This window comes from Cyphellophora attinorum (assembly GCF_001299255.1).
Source record: "Cyphellophora attinorum strain CBS 131958 chromosome Unknown Contig16, whole genome shotgun sequence".
In the NCBI taxonomy this organism is placed as follows: Eukaryota; Fungi; Ascomycota; class Eurotiomycetes; order Chaetothyriales; family Cyphellophoraceae; genus Cyphellophora; species Cyphellophora attinorum.
In genome coordinates this window covers 548,958-569,217 of record NW_017253244.1, presented here as the reverse complement: position 1 = coordinate 569,217, position 20,260 = coordinate 548,958, and the positions used below count along the sequence as shown (strand labels likewise).

The window sequence follows — 20,260 nt, the reverse complement described above, 5'->3', positions numbered from 1 at the left end:
CAGTTTACCCGAGCTTAAGCCGGCGCAGGCCAAACAGAAACATTTCCTCACTGCCTCTCACTACAATCACTGACCACACCACAGCCCTCATCCTCCACCAGCCGCCGTCGCTATGTCGTCGATGCGCAACGCCGTCACCCGACGGCCTCACAGAGAGCGCGCCCAACCTCAATCCCGCTCAAAATGGGGCCTCCTCGAAAAACACAAAGACTACAGCCTCCGCGCCGCGGACTACAACAAGAAGAAGGAGAAACTCGCTATCCTGACGACGAAAGTCAGGGATAGGCATCCGGATGAGTTCGCTTATGGCATGATCAACAAGAAGCAGGGGCAGCATGGGAAGGGTGGGACGGAGAATAGGTTAGGGCATGATGCGGTGAGGTTGTTGAGGACGCAGGATGCGGGGTATTTGAGGACTGTGGCGGCCAAGGGGAGGAAAGAGATGCGGAAGGTAAAGGAGGAGTTGGGGAGTGCGTCGGCGAAGGAGGGGAGGAAGATTGTGTTTGTTGATGAGAGCCCTGCGGGATCGCCGCGAGGCAAGAAGCGGAGTTCTACCGGGGACGTCTTGGAGCAGGTTGAGATCAATGAGGTTGTGTATCCGCAGCTGCCTGATCTCGACAGCGATGAGCCGATCGAGGATATGGCGCTGGACGAGAACGCACCCAAAGCCAAGCCGAAGACGAAGAAACAACTCGAGCAGGAGCAAGCTGCCGCCGCGAGCCTACGTGCGGCGCGCAAGAAGAGGAGAAAGCTACAGGAGGTCCGCTCAAACAAGCTTGAGATGTTGCAGAAGCGGCAGAAGGAGATACTGGCTGCTGCTGACCAGCTTGAGTTGCAGCGGGCGAAGATGGCGAAGACTGTTGGGGGTGTTAATAAGAATGGTGTCAAGTTTAAGGTGCGGGAGCGGAAGCGGTGACTGTGGGACGTGTTTGATGAAGACTACGATGTTACGAGCATCCAGAGATTCGTCCTTGCTCACAAGCACTGTGTCAATCGCGATGTCCGAAACAGTGCTTGTCAGTCTGGACGAAGTACACACCACACCGCTTCGTTGAACTCTCCAACTCAGCTCACGAGGATCCCAAGAACATGGGCGGTCCAGGCACGGGGACATATGGTCCTGCGGGGCACGAGCGTCAGCACACTTCGAGGAAGGCGGCAATGTGGACGACTTTGATGACAGACCCGCTCTGGTGTTTTCGGTCAGGGATTAGCGGTCAGCATCTCGACCATCGCACGTGGTGAAGGTGCCACTCTGGGTTGCAAGCGACTAGCGGTACGTTTCAAGGCTCTTGGTCAGCATCAAAGCCTGAAAGAGCCACGGAATAATATCTCCTCACACAGTACTACGATGTTTGTTCAGGATGGTTCCTATCGTCGGAGATATCAGGTTTTACTCAGCTAGCAGTCGGAGTTCTGATTCCCAGCCCAGGTGTGATTTGCTACCCGCCTGGACACAAGCAATCTGATACCGCCGCACCTCGTGTTCATGGACGCGTTCGAAACGCGCACCGTCGAGGATCGCACTATCGGCAATTCCATCACCCAGAAAATATCGCCGATGTACGGTAGCATTGTAGCAATCCATGGGAGATTCGACGGAATGCTTCAGTCGGGGCGAAGAGGCAGATTTTCTGCCCGTCGCAAACTTGCGAATGGGTTTTCTGTTAGCGTCTGTACGATATAGTCACTCGTCCATTTCCTCGAAGGATGATGCTGGACAGTCTGGACTGCAGTCCTGTGTGCCCATGGGGCGGGTATGCTGTCTGCCACGTGCTTACTCCTACATCTTAAGAGAAGAGGCTTCGGAGTCGTACGTTCCCTTGAATTTGCGACCAAGGTTAGCTTTTCGGCGGGTATGGCGAGTGCTTCACAACCCAGCGAGCTAGCCCCAGAAAAGCATAGACACCATGCCGGGGAATAAGGAACGCGGAAGGGACATGGATCTCTACGATCGACATGGGTATTTTCTGGCACTAGAGCGCCGGCTGTAACAGCTGGGCTCTTCCTTAGGCTTCCATCGAGCTTCGAGTCCTTTGCTTAGCGGCCTTTCGATGGGAAGAGGATACAAATTAGCCAGAGGGCTTGCAGTAGGGCTTCGTGGCAAGTTCGGAGATCTGGAGGAGAGGTACCTCTGGTGTGGAAGCTTAGATTCTTTGGTTGGGTAAGTCTAGACGACGTGTATTTGATGCATGGCTGAGGTGTAGAGAGAGTTTGGGCTCTGACTGAAGGTAGACGGGAGGAACGACTTCCATAAAGGCAAACCTGCGCGAAAGAGAAAACAGAGCGAGTAGTAGCGATGACAGGGAGGAGGAATCAGAATCAGCCATTGAGTTGAAGACCCCTTTACCCAAGAAACAGCCCAGTTTACAGGGGAAGGCCCGGCATGGCAGTAGTAGCAGAGGGGTCTCCTGGGCTCTCTCCTTCACAGTTTGGGGCCGGGTAGACCTCCCTCACCCACAATTCAAGCCCCTACTCGGTACTGCACTACTGAGTCTGCTCTGACTTCTCCTTGCTCACTCCCACCACACTACCACCACCACTACCATTCTACAACTCTTCAGTGAGTGTGGTAGCAGGAGTTGTCACACAGCACATTTCTTTGGTGATCTGTGTGCTGTGACTGTGCAATCGCATCCTTCACTCTCATCCCCATAGCAGTCACGACTGTTTGTGGTGCAACCGCCGGCCCTCTAAACGCCCGCCAACACCCTTGATTGGTCTTGGATTCACTACCAGCGATCCAACCGTGTGCTACCTGTCGTCTTCTGGTCACTCCATCGAAACCATTTGGCATTCATCTGTTGCTATTCTCGTCATTGCCATCCTCTCAGTCTCTCGAACCCGCGTCCCACTATTTTCTCCCACCACACGGAATCGGTTAGTGTGTGCTCGCTCTCCTCCTTCACCCACCTCCTCCCTTGCCGCGGACTTCAATACTGTCAGATCTCACCTTGCGCCGACTGACAAGTAACCTACAGCCCTACATCAGCGCAAACGGAATTCGACTCGACCCAAGCGACCGCGATCTATGCATCTTGCGACTGTACAAATGACTCTAAACAACTCTGCGCCAACCCCGAAAACGCTACAAACCGATCAAGCGCTCTGAGACCCTTCGATGTTGGTGGCTCTGTCGCCCATGCTAAATAATCCGGTCAGTCTTGGAAAGATGACCGCAGAACTTGGAGGAGGACCGATCCTAGACCGTGACAATATCATAAATGTGCGCGAGGGCGAGTCATTATACCGACTATGCATCAACCTCAGAAGGCGCTTGTCCGGCGTACCTGGCTTTCGACAGTATATCGAGGAGATGGAGGAGCGGGAGAACGATGGCGCGGATCCGGTTTCGTCACTATGGCAGTGCTTCAGGAGTGGAACTCCTTTGCTAGCCATTTACAATGCTTCAAATCCAGAGTCGGGCGACCTCACAATCAACACAAATCTACCAGAGAAGAAGTGGGGAAAGGCGGCGGCAGCACTATTCATCAAGTCATGTATGCAGCAGATGCACATCGCCTCAGCCGACACCTTCACCATCATGGATCTCTACAGCGACAACACCACAGGCTTCCTCAAGGTCATCAAGCTGGTTGATCGTGTGCTCGATATTCTGCGACTAAGCGGCAAGTTGGACGTAGCCACGGACTCCGAGCCCTCACGAGAGGGCACCGACAGCCCGGCCAGCATCGCAGAGAAGCCGAAAATGACGAGGAGGCAATACATTTTGCGCGAACTGGTAGAGACCGAGCGACAATATGTACACCATCTGCAAAATCTACAGGCGTTGAAGAAAGAGCTGGAAGAAATTGGATCGTTAAAAGGAGACGCCATACACAACATGTTTCTGAATCTGAACAATATTCTGGACTTTGCGCAGCGCTTCCTTATTCGAGTTGAGCAACAAAACGAACTGCCTGAAGAACAGCAGAATTGGGGCGCCATGTTCGTCCGCTACAAGGACCCCTTCCGACAGTACGAGCCCTTCATCGCCAACCAGAAGCGTTGCGAGGCAACACTGCAAGCCGAATGGTCTCGCATGTGTGAGACAAGCAAATCTCCCCTCGCCAAGAAGATGCTTGCCAATCCGACCATTCTCAATGGCTTCCTCCTCAAGCCATTTCAGCGACTGACGAAATATCCTTTGCTGCTCAAGGATCTTGAGAAAGTGACCGATGAGCAAGAAAAGAAGGACGACCTGGGCAGCGCTGTAGCTGTCATTCAAGACGTCCTAATGCAGGCAGACGCATCTATCGACAAGGAGACCCGAGACGAGGCTGTTCTCGACCTCCAAGAACGCATCGACGACTGGAAGACGCTCCAGATCGGCGCTTTCGGCGAGCTGCTCCTTCTCGGTAGCTTCATGGTTGCTAAAGAGGGCAACGCGGTCGGAATGCGCTCAGAAGACAAGGAGTACCACATATACTTGTTCCAACGAATCCTGATCATGTGCAAGGACATCAACCCGAGCAAACCCAAGAACTCACTGAAGATGGGCAGCAAGCCTACATCAAGTCGGAACGGGAAACCCAAGATGAGTCTAAAGGGTAGAATCTACCTCATCAATCTCACAAATATTACACCACAGTCAAGTCCCGGGCACTATACGTTGCAGATCTCATGGCGGACAGAAACTACTTCGCAGGACACTTTCTTGGTCAAGTTCAGAAATGACGAGATGCTTCAACGATGGCATACCGCCTTGGAAACTCAGCGATCATCGAGTCTATTCGAGCAAAAGCAAAGGGCGACATCAGATACACATTTGCAGTCTTTGGCTGGCGCGAAGTTGGAGAATCCGTATGCGAACCAAGAGGACGATGACGACTACAGAGCATCGCAATGGTCAGACACGACATATGTGGGCGGACAATCATATTCATCCTTCAACATGAGCAGAAATGCGTCCAGCACAAGTCTGCGATCTCGATCAGCGACCGGTGGAAGTGGCGAACGAAATCCGCATCTCTCACAGGGACATCCACGGATGCCCAATGGTGCTGGAGGGCTGTCTCTGAACACGGCAGTGGCAGGAACGCCTTCCGACTACGGCAGCAGCAGCTCCTACTTCTCGCCCATCGATCGCGACACGCCTCCACAGTCAGCATCAACAAGATCAAGTTCACAATCAGCGTTTGCAGGCTATCATAGAAACCACCCATCGATGAATGGGCCGATAATGGGCTACCAGCAAGATTCGTACCGCAACACGGCCCCAGCGTTGGCGCGAAATGCGCCAAATGGAAACCCGTACATGCAGCAACAGCGCGGACAGCCAAGACCCGGCATGCCAACTGGAACACAGTCGTCACAAATGACTGCTCGGATGCGATCAGCGAGTAGTCCAGATATCCACCCGAACGTCCAGGCGAGCCGAAAATACGTGTCTGGCGACGGCGTGCCGAATGTCCCACCCATTCCGTCCTATGCCAAGCAGATGGCGCCCCCGAGTCGCAGTCAGAACAATTCGCCCAGCGGCGTGAACGGCCCAATGCCCTTGCGACAGAACTCACAAGGCTATGGAGTCCAACCCAGCAGCGCATCACGCCCACCAATGTCCAGCCACGGCTACACATACGACCAAAGCTACGCCCAAGATCCCAGACGGCAACAAGGCCACGTCTCCTCGCACTCGACAGGACGCCCGCTATCACCCATTCAACAAGGTGCACAGGTTGACAGCAGCCAAGAGATCCCCATGCCCAGCCAACTCAAAGCCAAAGTCTGCTACGAGAGCAACTACGTCTCAATGATCATCCCTAGCAACATCCAGTACCGCTCATTGACCGATCGCATCGACGCAAAGTTGTCGAGATTTACGAATGATTCGATCGCCAGTGGGTCTGTAAAACTGCAATATCGTGATCAAGACGGCGATTTCATCATCATTGATGATGACGACGGCGTGAATGAGGCGCTGCTGGACTGGAAGGAGGTGAATGTGGTGGGGAATGGTGGAAGTGCGGAGTTGGTGTTGTACGCGACTGCCACGGGGGAGGCGGGTGCGTGACTACTTGTGGGCAAGGGGAAAAGGGATATAGATGAGTGGGATACATGTGGATAAAGATGCATGGTCGGGACGATACACGGAAGTCGTACCTGGATCGAAGGTATCAGGTTTGAGAAGAGCAACGGGAAGACGAATGCGCAGAGCAAAGCGATGTCAAGGCGCAGAGGCTACACGCAACACACTACAAATGGCGGAAATGAGAAACACGACTGGGACGACATGTGGGATTTCATAATGAGAATATGGACAAGGGCATTTGAGGCGCAGGAAGAGAGGCCTTCGGTAAATGGAGAGGCAGAGCAGAAGAGAGGAGAGGACAATCTCACTACTGGCGAATATCATAAGTGCCCAGATAGGTGGGCTTTGGATACCACAAATGCAACTCTCAAGCCCATACAATCTTGGAACAATGTTCTATCAAGTAGCGACCCACACCTTGCTACCTTGGTCCTACCATGGTTGCGTGGCAAATGACCTCTCTCTGTGTCTTTCCCTACACGCATACCTCTACTCCTTGAAACGATCCCTGTTCTCGCCCCTCTTTGCGCAGTTTCAGTTGGTTCATTTGGAGGTGGTACTTTCGCTATAGCTCAAGCAGATGGACACCGGAGCAATATGTGTTCTCTGCCAACTGGTTGACGTTGGATCATGCTCAAAACAAGAAAACTCCTGCTCAAGATCCACGCCCGCGAGCAAGTCTCAAGTCAATCGCCCGCTGATCCCAGGATTCTCGGCCTCGATCGACAAGGCTCGCAGGACAAGGATGATACTGCCGACTGGAGAAGAGACCTTTGGTTGTTCACCAAAGTGCCTAGGCAATACGAGGATTCGTATCCTGCTTCAAGTTGGAACCCTAGCCTGGTCGAGGTTTGCTTAAATCCTTCTTCACCTCGACGTTCTTGTAAGCGCGAGCCTGTTTGTTGCGACGGCTTAGTTGTTTTGCAGGACGACAAGGTCGCTTGCCTTTCCCGCGATTGTTCTTTCAACATCGTGACAATGTCCTTGGCTCAAGACGATTTTCTCGTCAGTGCGCAGCTTCGAACAAGGTCATACGACACGATGAAGGCTGTTGGAGAGGGTCAGGTGTGAGTCTAAAGCTGGAAGCATGCCGCCGACAGCGTACATTTGCAACTTTTACGCTAGATACGAGACACTACAAGCAGAACTCTGTTTCTTGGCGGTTAGAGCCCAAGCAAGCATTACATTGCGCATTGAAGACAATTTTGGACCGATCGAAGATGGACGAGTCCTTAGACTTGCACTTTAAGCACCAACCGCTGGAAACCGCAAGCAAAAGCATCCGGGTTCTAAAGATTCTGCCCAGAAGACAACAGTTGAGTCTCATCGAATGCACCATTGAACATGTTGCACTATGCGACAAGACCTACGTCTGCTTATCGTACATGTGGGGCGACATAAGTCCAACTCGCGAGATACTACTCAACGGCCGGAGGATGATAGTACGGCAGAACCTGTGGAGTTTTCTCGACAAGGTTAGCTCACAACCGCGACGACGATTGAAGTCAATATATAGGCTTCCTTTCTGGATCGATGCGCTCTGTATAGATCAGGACAACCATATCCGTGCGCTATTCGAACGTGGGCAGCAAGTACAAATGATGGGCGACATCTATTTCAAGGCTGCTTGGGTCTTGATTTGGCCCGGTATTGTAGGCAACGCACGATTGTTATTGAGCATTGCACGGGCGATTCCCAAAGACACAGATCGTTCCACAACTATCGACTCATACAAAGATCTTTTTCAGAGCCTAGCCATGTCCTTACTGAAGAGAACTCTGCCAGACGATTACAAATCAGTCGAAGAACTGGTCTACAAGGGCTATTGGGGTCGTCTGTGGATTTGGCAGGAGATTCTGCTCAATAGTGACGTGCGAATCTTGACAGGCAACGGCCTTTCGCAGTTGGAAGAGTGCTTCCCGCGCTCTTTCCTACACTTAGGCAGCATACCACGCGCGCCGAAAGTCTGGACCGCCCATCAATTAGTCTGTTCCCATCGAGGACATAGAGGGTACATCTGGGCGCAAGCAGATCCTGCCTTCGGAGGCCCCATCAGCCTCGAGACAATGCTGGACCTCACCACTGATTCGCAGTGCCAGGACTGGCACGATCGCATATACGCTCTGAAAGGGTTGTGCCGCGAGCTAAGAGATCTGCCGGTAAGATATAACAGCCGAAGAGCGCAACTCGCTGGCGATGTAATCTGGCAAGTGCTCAAGGAGAGACATCTGGAAGAACACAGTTGTCTTCTTGAGGACTCTTCGTGGATTCCATTCATACTAAACCGCGATGCAGGCTTGCTCTGCTGCTTGATGGAGCGGCTGGATGTTACCATTACGTATACTTGTCCGGAAGTGGTGAGAGGCCACCCATCACAGAAGCACTCAAGCCGGATAGAGCTGAAAATCGTAGAATGGGATGGTGGTAATTTCCTGAATTATACGAAATATGAGAGCCTTGATGAATTCCTGGTACGGGGACTATGCGAGGGTTGCATGTTGTATCAGGCCGAAACATTGAGGGAGCGCGGCATCCGGCAGGCGGCGAGCGATTGGAACGCGAAAGTTGTTCATCTGTAATCGAGGAAGTCGCTCACACCAGCTCATCAATAGTAACGTAACGAAGACTATATTCTGAAAACTGGACGTGACTACGACCCTGTGTTATTCTTCTCGCGACCGAGCAGTGAAGTGGTCTCGAATTAGAGGCCCGAGCCTCTGCCAAGACGAGGCAACCGCCAAACTTTGGAAAGACTGCATCCCAAACGCCCCTAATGCAGCCACTTTTCTCGGTGCCTGCCTCCAATTCGTTCCAGACTCGGAAACCGGACCTTTGACGGGCTGAGAATCGCCTAGCAATTGTGCCGCTCGCCGGCGCAACATCGTACTCTGTAATTCTGCATGAATGCCTGTACTCCGATCTCAGTGGATGGACTCTCTGGACTGGCAGAGAGATTCAGTTGACTGGGTCAACTATGCGTACCGAGGATTTATAGCGCCGCGACTGGAGGTTACCGGCCGCATGGCGATGCTTGTGCTGGCTGCGGTGGTATGGGCTTTTGCTTGGTATGTCACTAAAGTCACGGGAGCACTGCGAACACACCCTGACCAAGTCTTGCCAGGCTACTATGGCGGACATACTCCGTACTTCACACGCCCAACGATGTCCTCGTCGACAAGCTCGGCCTTGACATTCCCCCGCAGCCGCTCGTGACGCTTGAAGAGATTTCGTCATCGGAGGTACAGATCGGATGGAAGCCATCGGAGGCCTCTACGGCAATACAAGAATATCAGGTCGAGATCAATGGCAAGATACTCGACAGGACGAAAAAGAGCGAGACCGCTGCTGTCATCTCGCATCTTCAACCTGGTCGGACGTACGATATCCGTGTCTTCAGCGTGAGTGCCGGACGGTTCCAGACACCCAGTCCTGCGCTGCATGTCAGGTTGCCACCCTCGTCGCAGCCGGCTTCTGAAGATGGCGCGGCCGAGGCTTTGCCGACCGTGCGTGCGATCGCTGCACGGGCGCCGTCGTTGCTTGCGCCGGCTGCTCCGACGATGATGCGAGAGAATTCTAGTGGCCCAGCTGGGAGGAGAGGCACAACTGGCCGCCGGGCATCGCCTTCTGGTACTGTCGAGCCAAAAGAGGAGGAGGACAACGAGAACTTGGCAGAGCTATCCTCGCGGTTCACGGCTGTCCGAGAGGAGATCGAGGCTGTGGAAAAGCAGGTGCAGGAAGAGAAAGCCGAGTACGAGGCCCAAATGAGAGAACTGGAGGGCAAGAAGGAGAAATTGCGACAAGATCTGAAGAAACGAGACGAGGAGAGCAGTGATCTGCGGAAGCAAGTTCACAAGGCGGAAAGTCAGAATCGGTCACTTCTGAACGACAAGACGAAAAAGGAGCGAGAATTGAAGGCACGGGAGAACGAGCGGCGAAAGAAGAAGGAGGACGTCGCCAAGTGGGAGGAGCAGATTTCGACAATGGCTGAAGAGATTGCTGGTATAGAAACGCAGAAGGCCGCCATCAAGCGACGAAACGAAGCCAATGTCCGAGAGATCCAGCAGAATGTCGAGGAAAAGCGGAAAGAGGTGGCGGCACTGGAGGAAGAGGCAAAGGAGAAGACGCAACAGATCAAGATGCTCGAAGAGGAACGCCAGCAGCTTGAGATCGAGGACGAGACCGAGGAGAGCCGTGAGGCCAGTCGTCAAGAGCAAGAGCGAGAAGCGCAGAGGAGAAATCGACTGACTGAGCTACTAGGCACCAACGCTAGGTTGTGGGCTGATCTACAGCAGGCGTCGATGTACCTCAACAGCACCAAGGACCGACTACATTACTATGAGTCTATGCGGCAGCACAGGACAATCTCATTTGCGCCGACACCTACGCCACTCAACCTCGAGCCACAACGGCAAAGATCTGGACGTCGTCCGCGGCAAGTGGGCTCCTACGGAAGCAGTGCCAGTGTCTCGTCTCCACGAGGAGCTTTTGGGTCTGAACCATTCCCTGCGGCTCCTCAATTCGCCACGACGAAGGCTACCTCGCCAACAGGGTTCAGCAATGGCTACTTCGGCTTCTCGTCAGCGCTGATGATGCCCAACGAGCAAGCCACAACGCCAGGCGATGAGCTTGAGACGACAGGCTCGGTGCCGATGAGTCCGCACGCTGATGCTCTACTTCCGGCTGATTTGCTAGGGGATAATTCTGATGAGGATCAGGATGCCATTGATGAAGACGTGCCGCTGCAGCCGACTGCGCCGACCAATGGCAAATCGCGAGGTGCACCATTTCCGAATATTGGATCGCCTCTATTGCGGAACGACATTGAGCCTGCTAGGTCTCCTTCTGGCGGATCGTCGTCCAGACAGTCCTTCTCGAGCCCACGAGCAGAAGGATTCGCAGATCCGGAACGGAAGTCCATTCATTCTGGGAAAGAGAAGGCGAGCGATGAGGAGGCACCAAGCAACTCTCGCAAGTTCATGTACAACCTGTTCAACCTTAATAGGCAACGAGGCAAGACTTTGGCAGACGAACCGCCTACACTCGGCAGTCTGAAGCCTGCTCAGAGTCAGTCATTCCCACGGAACTTTGACGATCTGGATGCACCTGGTCAGCCGAGGAGACGGCTGAGCTATGGCGGAACGTGGGCTTTCCCTGGCAGTTTCCTCCGAGGCGAGAAGGACTCAGAACCATCCAGACTTGCTTCGGCCAGTCGACGAGCATTTCCAAGCCTTATGGGACTGGGCAAATCGAACGACTCAGACTTTACGCCCAGAACAAACTCCTTCGACCCGGGCATGCGTGGCGGCTCGAATTCACCTCGACCGTCTTCCATCTACTCTTTCGACAAGATGCCTCCACCTGGACGAGACGCTCTACACGTGTGGAACACGGACCGCAGCCTGCTGCGCAACAGTCCTCTAGCACCAGACTGGGGCTCCATGCACTCCTTCTCCCGCAGCCACTCTCGAAGGCCATCAATCGGCTACGGAGGCTCAACCACAAACCTCAGCCTCATGAGTCCAGATGATCAGATAGTCGAACCCATCCGCGAACCAAGACCTCTCCAAGCACCCATCGGCACCCGTCCGACGAGCCAACAGAAGAAAGAAGCCGCTACACCACGCCTCAACCCCGCCGCACCCAACTTCACCTCCCTTTTCAAGAAATCCAAAGGCGAGAAGATCAAGATCCGCGACCCGCGCGACCTCGATGCTCCAACAACAACAGCGTCGAAGCACTCGATGTCCCATCAACAAACTCACCGCCCGACTCCCGCAAATCCCGCGATGCGCCTTCCCTCGCGCCAACGATGTCGACACTCGAGTCAAAAGAATCCCTCGACCGCATCGCCACAGGAGGCAGTGCTTCTCTATCCAACACGCCCACGAACGACAACAACAAGCCGGAGAAGCCAACACTCATGTCCCGCATCTCCCGCACGGCGTCGACGAAGACGTACTCGAGCATGAAATTCGGGTCGTGGAAGGACAAGTCTTTCTTGGGTAGCAAGTCCTCAAAGGATACTATGCCGGAGGGCTCTGAGCCTGGTGGTGAAGACGGGCCCAACACCGGGGCAGCCAACACTTCGACCGACCAGTTAGGGTCACGGAGTGTAGAGAGTCGAGATTCGTTGACGCCGTTTGGGACTGGTAGCGGAATCATAAACGAGGAGACGGGTAGCAACAAAGGCGGGAGTAGCACGCCGAAGGATAAGGATAAGAGCACGCGGACGAGTATCAATTGGAACTTTATGAGGAAGAGTACCAAGGAGAAGGATGCGAAGAAGGCTAAGGACAAAAACATGGAGGCGACGCCGAGTGAGGTTAGTGTTAGTGAGGCGAGTGTTGGTGGGCTGACTACTGATGATGATCATGATGATGGCGATGGCGATGACAGGCGGTGAAGTGAATTGGAAGACTTCATGTTCGTGCTGCCAGCGAACGTGTCGGGCCAGTACTGTATCGTTCGTACAGCGAAAAGCATGTTCATCTGTACACTGGATGTTATATGTTCATTCATCCCACATTGCTGCGAAAGCAGCGCGATATGACTCGCGCATCAGTCAACTTCTTCGATCGACAATCCCGTGATGAACACCGTGTTGGAATTGTACAAAAAGAAGCTGGCCCTACCCAAGCTTGCTCACCCGACCTAGATTCTGCCAACCAAGGCGGCGCTTCGAGAGGCAGGTGCCCTTCCCAATCAGGACTTCTATCGGTCGTCGGGACGAGTCCAAACGACTTGGTCGCTCAGACATTTCCCAACGACCAAGTCGTTCGGACTCGGCCACGCGACCGATAGAAATCCTCATTGGGCAGGAGGACTGCCCTTTTCGGCTGGGGACGTTTCTCGCTTGCGGCGCTGTTTTCGTTGCTTAGTGAAAACAGAAGGCTTCTGAGTTGGAGGAGGCGATCGTCGGTCACGGGATCGCAAAACCGGAGAATTGTGTTCTTTTAGCGAGGGACCGTCTATCTACAAACGTGCCAGGAAGAGAGGGAGTACGTCGGCCATCGGGCGCGGGAACCGAAGGTCTGGTCTGATCTGGCTTCAAGCCAGCTGTCTCATTGCGAAATACTCATACCGTCCAGCGAGCCGAATGCGCCAACGCCGACCCCAGATGATCAGAGGCACGCATGTCAGGGCGACGGCGAGGCCGAGGCAGCCTAGCATGATGAACATGTTGAAGACGCCCATCTATATCAGATCTGCGCGTTAGCGATCACGTTGAGGATGGCATTGGCTGGGCACACTGTCTCCTCGGCGACAACGACGTGTGGAGGGAGTGGCAGAGGAAGGTAGCACTTACGCCGGTCATCCAGGGCGTGACAGCAAACACCAGCGCCGTGGATATTGCATTGCGGACGAAGACGACAGAGGTGAGTGCGTCGCCTATGATCTGTGGTGTTGTATCGGTCAGTATCAGTTCACGTTCCCATCGTTCTTCGGATTTTGTGTGCCGGGCAAAGGGAGCGCCGACTTACATCTTGATAACAATCTTGACAATATGTCAGGGAGATATCACCACACCCTCCGATAGCGGCACCGATGAAGCCGGCGCCAACGGCGTTGTATGCCCAGTGCATGCCCTAGCAAGATGGAGTTAGCCCAGAAATATCGCCACAACCGCGGTGACGAACGACGTCGTCTCAAAGCAGACCTTTCGTACCTTTGAGATAGTCAAGCCATACAGCAGCAGACCCAGCGGCATACAAACCCCAGGAACCATGAACAGCCAGAGTCTGGTCTCGGGCTCGTAGATGCCCTTGCGTCTTTTGGCCACCCCCAATATGAACAGGTCGTTTAGAGGACCGCCAAACGCGGCTCCAAGGATGGCTCCCACGGCGGGCGGGATGTTCATGTTGCCGATTCCCGCGGTGGAGAAGTTGTACGGCGGCAGTGCGTAAAGTGACGCTTGAGTCACCGCTAGCACGCCCAGCATGGCGATGAGGAAACCGTATTGCAGTGCGGTGAACATGACGGCGGGGAACGTGATGAGGATCTGGAATGGCTGGATGACGTGTCGATAGATGTCGTGGGCGGTGAGGTGGATACTGTCGCTTTTGGTGATGAATGCATGACGCTTCCAGTACGAATTGGTGGGAATTGTGGTATCGATGGGCACAAGGCGGATGCGTTTGTCGTCTGCTGCTGTCGCCGTAGAGCTGATCTCAGTGAGGAGATCGCCAGTAGGGCTCTTGGATTTGTCGTCTGGCGTGTTGTCGGCGCCAATGTTGGTGTGTTCTGTGACCACGGGCCGTACCCCTACTGTGACAGGTATATACTTGCTTTCCTCGAGAGCAAACACCATTGCGAGTGAGACTATGCCCATGAAGATGGTGCAGTACCAGAATACCCATCTCCACGGCTGTGATACTGCCACGTAGCCCGCAGCCACTGGGCCTAGGTAGTTGCCGGTGTAGACAGCGGCCATGTAGAGACCGTTGAGTGTGCCGCGTTGGTGGACGAAGAATAGATCACACACCTTTCGAAAGAGAACGTCAGCTTCGTCAAATACTAGCTGAAGACTTGGGTTCTGGACTTCTTACAGTGACCTGAAAAAGAGCTTCGTTGACCGCTCCAGCTAGACCCGAAAGAGCGTTGACTCCAATCATATCACCCACGGTCTGCTGCCGGGCCTGCCAGATTGCACATCCAAACATGACCAGGGCAGTGACGATGTATACCGGTCTCCTGCCATAACGATGGGCCAGCGGGACAAAGAAGATGCAGCCAAGCGCCAGCGTAGCCATGTTGGTTGCATAGCCGTTGTTCAGATCCTCATAGCTCATGCCCAGTTCCTCGTTGAGCTTCTGCCATAGCGGGACTGATACACAGAGTCTAGTTGCCGCAGGTGTAAGCCAAAAAAGTCGAGGCCGAGTACTGAGGATTGGGGAGCTCACATCGCAAAGACTAACAACGTGTAAAGCGAGAGGAGGGTCATGTGAACACCCTTCCGTAACTTGGACCAGTTCTGCAGCACGGTTAGTTAACGGCCAAACGCATATCCTGGGAGCGTGGATGGAACTACCAGAGGATGATTTGGATCCGCAGGCGGCTGCGGAGCGAGGACGACATGATCACCTTGATTGTCCTCGATCCGTTGCGTGCCTGGAGGAAACCGCTCTTCGGTTTGCATCGTGACGCCAGGTTCTCGAGGCGTGAGGCACAGTCCTGCAGTGGCGACGAACACTTTGTAACAATCGGGAACGGCAAAAGCTGCTTCGGGAGCTGGAACAGCTATGCCAGATGACTTGTTCGGGATTCAAGTATACATATGTTTCCGACTTGAGAGCACCGTCGTCCGGACCATCCTCTTCAAGAGCCTTATCACGGTCATTTTGCGTATCTTGGGACCGCATGTCAAAGTCAAACGGCTGCTGCACACGGATCATAGCTTCAGCAGTCAATCCAGTCTCGTACGCGAGGCTTGATAAGAGAGCAAGTGTCAGTTGCCCATCACCAAAGGTGGAAGCAGAACGGCTCCACCATGAAGACGGATTACACTTTCGCCTCTGTGCGCGCTTAGCCCTTTTGAGGGGGTTATTGGGAGAATGTCGCAGCCCCTCAAGCTTCTCTCTCTCGTCGGCGTTGTTCGCCCGTCATAGACAACAAATCATAGTAGAAGGACGACAAGAGTAAGCCTTTGGAAAGGGTCCCGAAGGCGAGGGCGCTATCATGCGATGCCTGAGCGTTAAATTCGATGATTCGATTACCTAACGTACCGAGAATTGTTGAGGTGGTTGGACAGATAGTCACGATCGCACGTGGGAGATCTGTGCCCAATTCGGAGGGGTTTCGGGAGGACATCGACTTGACTGCTTTGCACGCGGCTAAATGAATGTTCATCAGCTCACCAGATGCCTTCAGAGTTCACGCGTGCCGCAGTATTGACTGATAGCTGTTTAGATATCCAGACTCCAGCAACATTCCGGGTGCATGTCCCTATTTGCCTTCCACGGTGACGGTATTGCGAGCCAGATGAAGTAGGGCCAAGCGTCGGCACATCATAGCGGATCGGATGTGCCACAACTCTGGTGTACATATATCCATTCCGGCAGCTTGATCGATCCAAACCGCGTATCACATTCCTGGATCCTTGAATTTGAAGTGGTTATTCAAAATGACCACTGTCACGACAACAGTCCAGGAAAGCTTCAGCACCTATGTCGACGAAAAGCGCCAACAGGCAGTTGGTTCGCCACAGCTGGAACGCATAGCCGCCGATGACCCAGCAACGACTCACACCAGAGTCGTCGAACTCGTCCGTCGCGATGGCGGCGTCGTAATAACAGGTCTGATAGACCCGGAGCATACCAGCAGAATCCGCAAAGAGCTACAACCCGCCTTCGATGCGGACGTCCCGGACAAGTCGGGCTTCTTTCCAACGACGACCCGCCGTGCGACTGGTCTCCTCGGCATATCTGACGGCTGTGTCGATCTGGCAACCAACAAGCTGTGGATTGATACCGCAAATGAGATCTTGACCAGTGAGTGTCGGCCGTGGTATGGCGAGAAGCGAGCACATTTCGTTTCCAAGCCCATCTTGGCGGGCACTTTTGGTTTTCAGATCGGCCCGGGCTCGAGGCAGCAGGATCTGCATCGTGATGACAGGTTAGTGGAACGCAGCTCCTTTGTGCAATCATGTCTTGCGGGATGCTGATCGTCTTGTGTGGCAACAGTGATTACCACCTTCCCAGAGGGCTCGATTCTTGCATGCTTGGTATGCTGGTCGCCCTGACCAAAACCACAGAGCAGAATGGTGCAACTTTGGTGGTTCCGCGATCTCACCTATGGGGCGAGGAACGTGCACCTAAAAACGAGGAGGCTATTGCAGTCGAGTTAGAACCTGGCGACGGGCTCATTTTCGGGGGCAATGTCTTTCATGCCGGAGGCTCAAATAAGACCAAGTAAGCACACACTCGTCTTCCTACCTCGCTAGGCGCCAGTGACCAACCAATTGGATTGTAGGGACGAGATCCGCGAGGTTGTAGGTCTTTTCATGTGCAAGGGATTCATGCGACCAGAGGAGAACCACTGGCTGGCTGTGCCTCCGGAGAAGGCGAAGAGGTTATCTCCACAAGTTCAGCGTCTGCTCGGGTATGGCATCAGTCCTCCTGCGGTAGGCTTTTACAGGTACAAAGACCCGATGCAGGTGCTGTTCAACGTAGAGGATGAGGAGACTGTGCAGCTGTAGGACGAGCGAGACTGCTGGCTCAGCGTCATGATCAGCTAGCGAGAAGCACAGCGACCCCTCATACAGCCGTTTGATATCTTGTCATTCATCGTACTTTGTTGAGCCATGTCGCACCATTGAATCTGGTCAAAGTATCAAAAAGCCTGCGTCCGCACCAATCTGCCGTGCGTAGTCAATCCAGTGGTCGGTGCCTGATTGCGTCCAAAATGCTCCAAGGAACTGCAATACACGTTGCCGATCAAGAGCACAGCTTCGAGCCATAATACACTGGAAACGACCGCTGATCCAGCTTTGGCGCGATGGATTGCCCCTGCACTCTGTCCCAGCGACGAAAAGCGGCCAAGTCTGGTCTTGCGCAAATGAGTCTGCGTTACGAAACGCAAATAAAGCATTGCAGAGCTGCTCTCGATGATAGCTTAGTGTTGGATGTGAGCTCGCGTAGCGCACCAGAGACCGAATCTTGTAAATCGAGGTAGCGTGATAGAATGCATCGATCAGAAGGCGGACGTCCAGCACCTCCGCATCGGACATGCGCAGACTATCGGATTCCATGGCCTGGAATGCACGGTGCCTCGCTTCGGAGAGCAGTTTGTCAAGGTCCGACAAAGAGTCACAATCTGCCGAGCTGGGTAATACATCTGAGCCTTTTTGCTGGTGCAAGCGCTCCAATTTGGTGATCTTCTGTAGTACGAGACAGAAACCTGCGAATCCGGAGTCCTGATGTGAGATTGCAAATCTTTCCAGGAAGTCCTCCACTCGGTGAGACGCCGCAACTGTCGACATCTCGAAACACTCATTGATGGCATGACTGGCCACATCAAAATCCGTCAGCATGGACCATGTCGTAGCAGCAAAGGACTCTTCTGCGAGGAAAGAAATGACCTCGTCGCCTGTGGACGAATGCTGTATAGCTCTCATGACTTGTCTCGCTGCTCGCAGATGCACTCGCCAAATACCCGTGACGGGAAAGTGAACTTCCAAATGAGAGAGCACGATGACACTGGCAAGTGTTGCCGTAACCCACCGCAGTTCGGACGGCAGCAACGGCCCGGCACTCAAGAGAGTGCTCAGCTTTCGGAAGTCTGTAGATAGCGACGTGAGGGTCTCCTGGCGAAGCAAGTGCATCGACTGCAGGTAGTCCCTTGCGGCTCCACTGCCGTCTCCCAACCTTGCTGCGATGTTTCCAGATGATATAGCGAGGATGGCGGCGAATAGTGCACGGGATTCCAAGGCAAGTGGCACAATCAGACTGCGCCAAGGGTTCTTGTCGTTGTCGTACCAGGCGAGCTGGCTGGCAACAACTTTAGTGAAATGGCTGAGTAGAGCGAACATTTCAGGCCGACGCAGCTGGACTTCAATGAAAGGCATTGCTGCAGCTGCGGTGGCATAGGAGTCTAGGCGCGCCACAGTGAGGCCATTGCTTGCGTCCTCAGCGATAGCTTCACAATCCGTGTTCTGGCCTTGCGCTTGGTCGTCTGATCCATCGTTGTTGGGTTCCTGGAAGTTTTGCTGATATGGTCCCTTACTGACCGGTCCGCAAACCCACTTCAGTTTCTGGGAATAACCAGGACATACCAGATTTCGTGAATCGCATTTTGAACATGTAGGGACACTGCGGTCGCAACGAATGCGTCGCCGATTACATGTGCGGCAGTCTTTGAGCGCCTTTGGCATGGAAACCAGCGACTTTCGGCCAAAGTGGCAACTTCAACGATCCAACTTGTGAATGTATCCCGTCGGTGGTCATGAAGATGGTCCTCGATGGAGTGGACAACACGCGAAGTTTCGGGAATGGAAGCTTGGAGATGCCTGGTAACTGCCCGGATGCCCTTGGCAGCTGCGGCTGTTTCGGGAGCTTCTGCCAATCTAGGGGCAAATGCAATTACTGGAAAGAGGTCTCTTTTCTCGGACGCAGCTGGTAGCCGTCTCGCAATAACGGGAATAGTCTGTGTAGCAAGAGTGAAGGCGTTATGGGACACGTTATAGGTTTTCAAGAATTGGTAATTGGTTCATTTGAAACGCAGAGGTCGCTGTCTGCCAGAGTTAGATGCCCTATGAACGCCGCGCAATGCTACCGTCCTCCCTGGGACTCCCGTTGGGTATCATATCAGTCATTTCCATTGTATGTTCATGTCGCCTCAGCTCTTTACCACCTGCTATCCGAATCCCACTCAAGCAAAAGTAATCACCCCATCCACGCACTTCGTCCCCGCAGCCACAGGCCCCATATTGATCAACCCGCCCTGATCGCACAGATAGAAAGCAAAGTTTCCTTTGCAGAACAGCGCACCACTGGGCGTACATGGCCCGTCATTCTGCCTGATGATCTGGCCGTTGACACATTGCATGCCGCCGGCAACGGAGCCCATGAAGATATAAGCAGAGCCGGCGCCGTTGCATTGCGAGAAGGAGCTGATGCTGTTGCAGGCGAATGTGCCTGGCGTGCATGGGCCGTTGAGATCGATCGGGGACACGGTGCCTAATGCTGTGGCCGATGCTGTTGTTGCAGTGGACGACGTTGTGTTCTGGAAGGTTATGGTTGAGAAAGTTGATGGCGCAGGGGAAGATGCACTGGAGAACGAGAAGTCGTGGTCAAAGTCGTAAGAGTGGTGGCAGTAGATGTAGGTGAGGGTGTACTGCTCGTGGTTGATATGGTCGAGGAAACTGATGTTGTGGTGGACACATCCGAGGTCGATAGACTGCTCGAGGTGCTTACGGAAGATGAAGCAGACTCTGAGGTCGCAGAGCCAGCGGACGAGCTCGAGAGCGGCAACGATGATGAAGTCAACGAGATCAATGACGTGGTCGATGGAATCGTTGATGACACACTCGTCGAAGGACTCGTGAGTGTGCTGCTAAGTAGAGTCGAAGCTGATGACGGACTTGTCACTGTTGAGGTTGTGGAAGCATTCGAGGCTGAGGACTCTGCTGTTGTTGAGGAGGTCGTCGTCGATGATGTCGTCGTCGGAGACGCAAGCTGTGCCGAGTCTTGGACACTTGCCATAGTGGACTGTGAGCTCGTCGACGTGAATGAG

At 53.7% G+C, this 20,260-nt stretch overlaps 7 protein-coding genes across 7 annotated transcripts; 5 read left to right on the top strand and 2 right to left on the bottom strand.

Moving 5' to 3' along the window:
- Positions 1–112: 112 nt before the first annotated feature.
- AB675_4664 (putative U3 small nucleolar RNA-associated protein 11) lies at positions 113–916 on the top strand (the record flags this gene model as incomplete). Its single annotated transcript, XM_018144818.1, has 1 exon — positions 113–916. One exon carries the CDS (start codon positions 113–115, stop codon positions 914–916), a length of 804 nt encoding a protein of 267 aa, XP_017999099.1.
- A 2,256-nt stretch (positions 917–3,172) lies between these two features.
- On the top strand, positions 3,173–6,013 carry AB675_4663 (Rho guanine nucleotide exchange factor scd1; the record flags this gene model as incomplete). Its single annotated transcript, XM_018144817.1, has 1 exon — positions 3,173–6,013. One exon carries the CDS (start codon positions 3,173–3,175, stop codon positions 6,011–6,013), a length of 2,841 nt encoding a protein of 946 aa, XP_017999142.1.
- A 1,238-nt stretch (positions 6,014–7,251) lies between these two features.
- On the top strand, positions 7,252–8,610 carry AB675_4662 (uncharacterized protein; the record flags this gene model as incomplete). Its single annotated transcript, XM_018144816.1, has 1 exon — positions 7,252–8,610. One exon carries the CDS (start codon positions 7,252–7,254, stop codon positions 8,608–8,610), a length of 1,359 nt encoding a protein of 452 aa, XP_017999063.1.
- Positions 8,611–8,935: 325 nt separating this feature from the next.
- AB675_4661 (uncharacterized protein) lies at positions 8,936–12,434 on the top strand (the record flags this gene model as incomplete). Its single annotated transcript, XM_018144815.1, has 3 exons — positions 8,936–9,096; positions 9,153–11,774; positions 11,894–12,434. 3 exons carry the CDS (start codon positions 8,936–8,938, stop codon positions 12,432–12,434), a joined length of 3,324 nt encoding a protein of 1,107 aa, XP_017998952.1.
- A 644-nt stretch (positions 12,435–13,078) lies between these two features.
- Positions 13,079–15,167, bottom strand: AB675_4660 (putative MFS-type transporter; the record flags this gene model as incomplete). Its single annotated transcript, XM_018144814.1, has 7 exons — positions 13,079–13,225; positions 13,338–13,427; positions 13,513–13,617; positions 13,698–14,513; positions 14,578–14,869; positions 14,932–15,002; positions 15,060–15,167. 7 exons carry the CDS (start codon positions 15,165–15,167, stop codon positions 13,079–13,081), a joined length of 1,629 nt encoding a protein of 542 aa, XP_017998988.1.
- A 984-nt stretch (positions 15,168–16,151) lies between these two features.
- AB675_4659 (uncharacterized protein) lies at positions 16,152–17,225 on the top strand (the record flags this gene model as incomplete). Its single annotated transcript, XM_018144812.1, has 3 exons — positions 16,152–16,642; positions 16,711–16,938; positions 17,000–17,225. The coding sequence occupies 3 exons, from the start codon at positions 16,152–16,154 to the stop codon at positions 17,223–17,225; spliced, it is 945 nt and encodes a 314-aa protein (XP_017998944.1).
- Positions 17,226–17,351: 126 nt separating this feature from the next.
- On the bottom strand, positions 17,352–18,593 carry AB675_4658 (uncharacterized protein; the record flags this gene model as incomplete). The annotated part of the gene is made up of 1 exon (XM_018144811.1): positions 17,352–18,593. The coding sequence occupies one exon, from the start codon at positions 18,591–18,593 to the stop codon at positions 17,352–17,354; it is 1,242 nt and encodes a 413-aa protein (XP_017999057.1).
- Between the last annotated feature and the right edge of the window lie 1,667 nt (positions 18,594–20,260).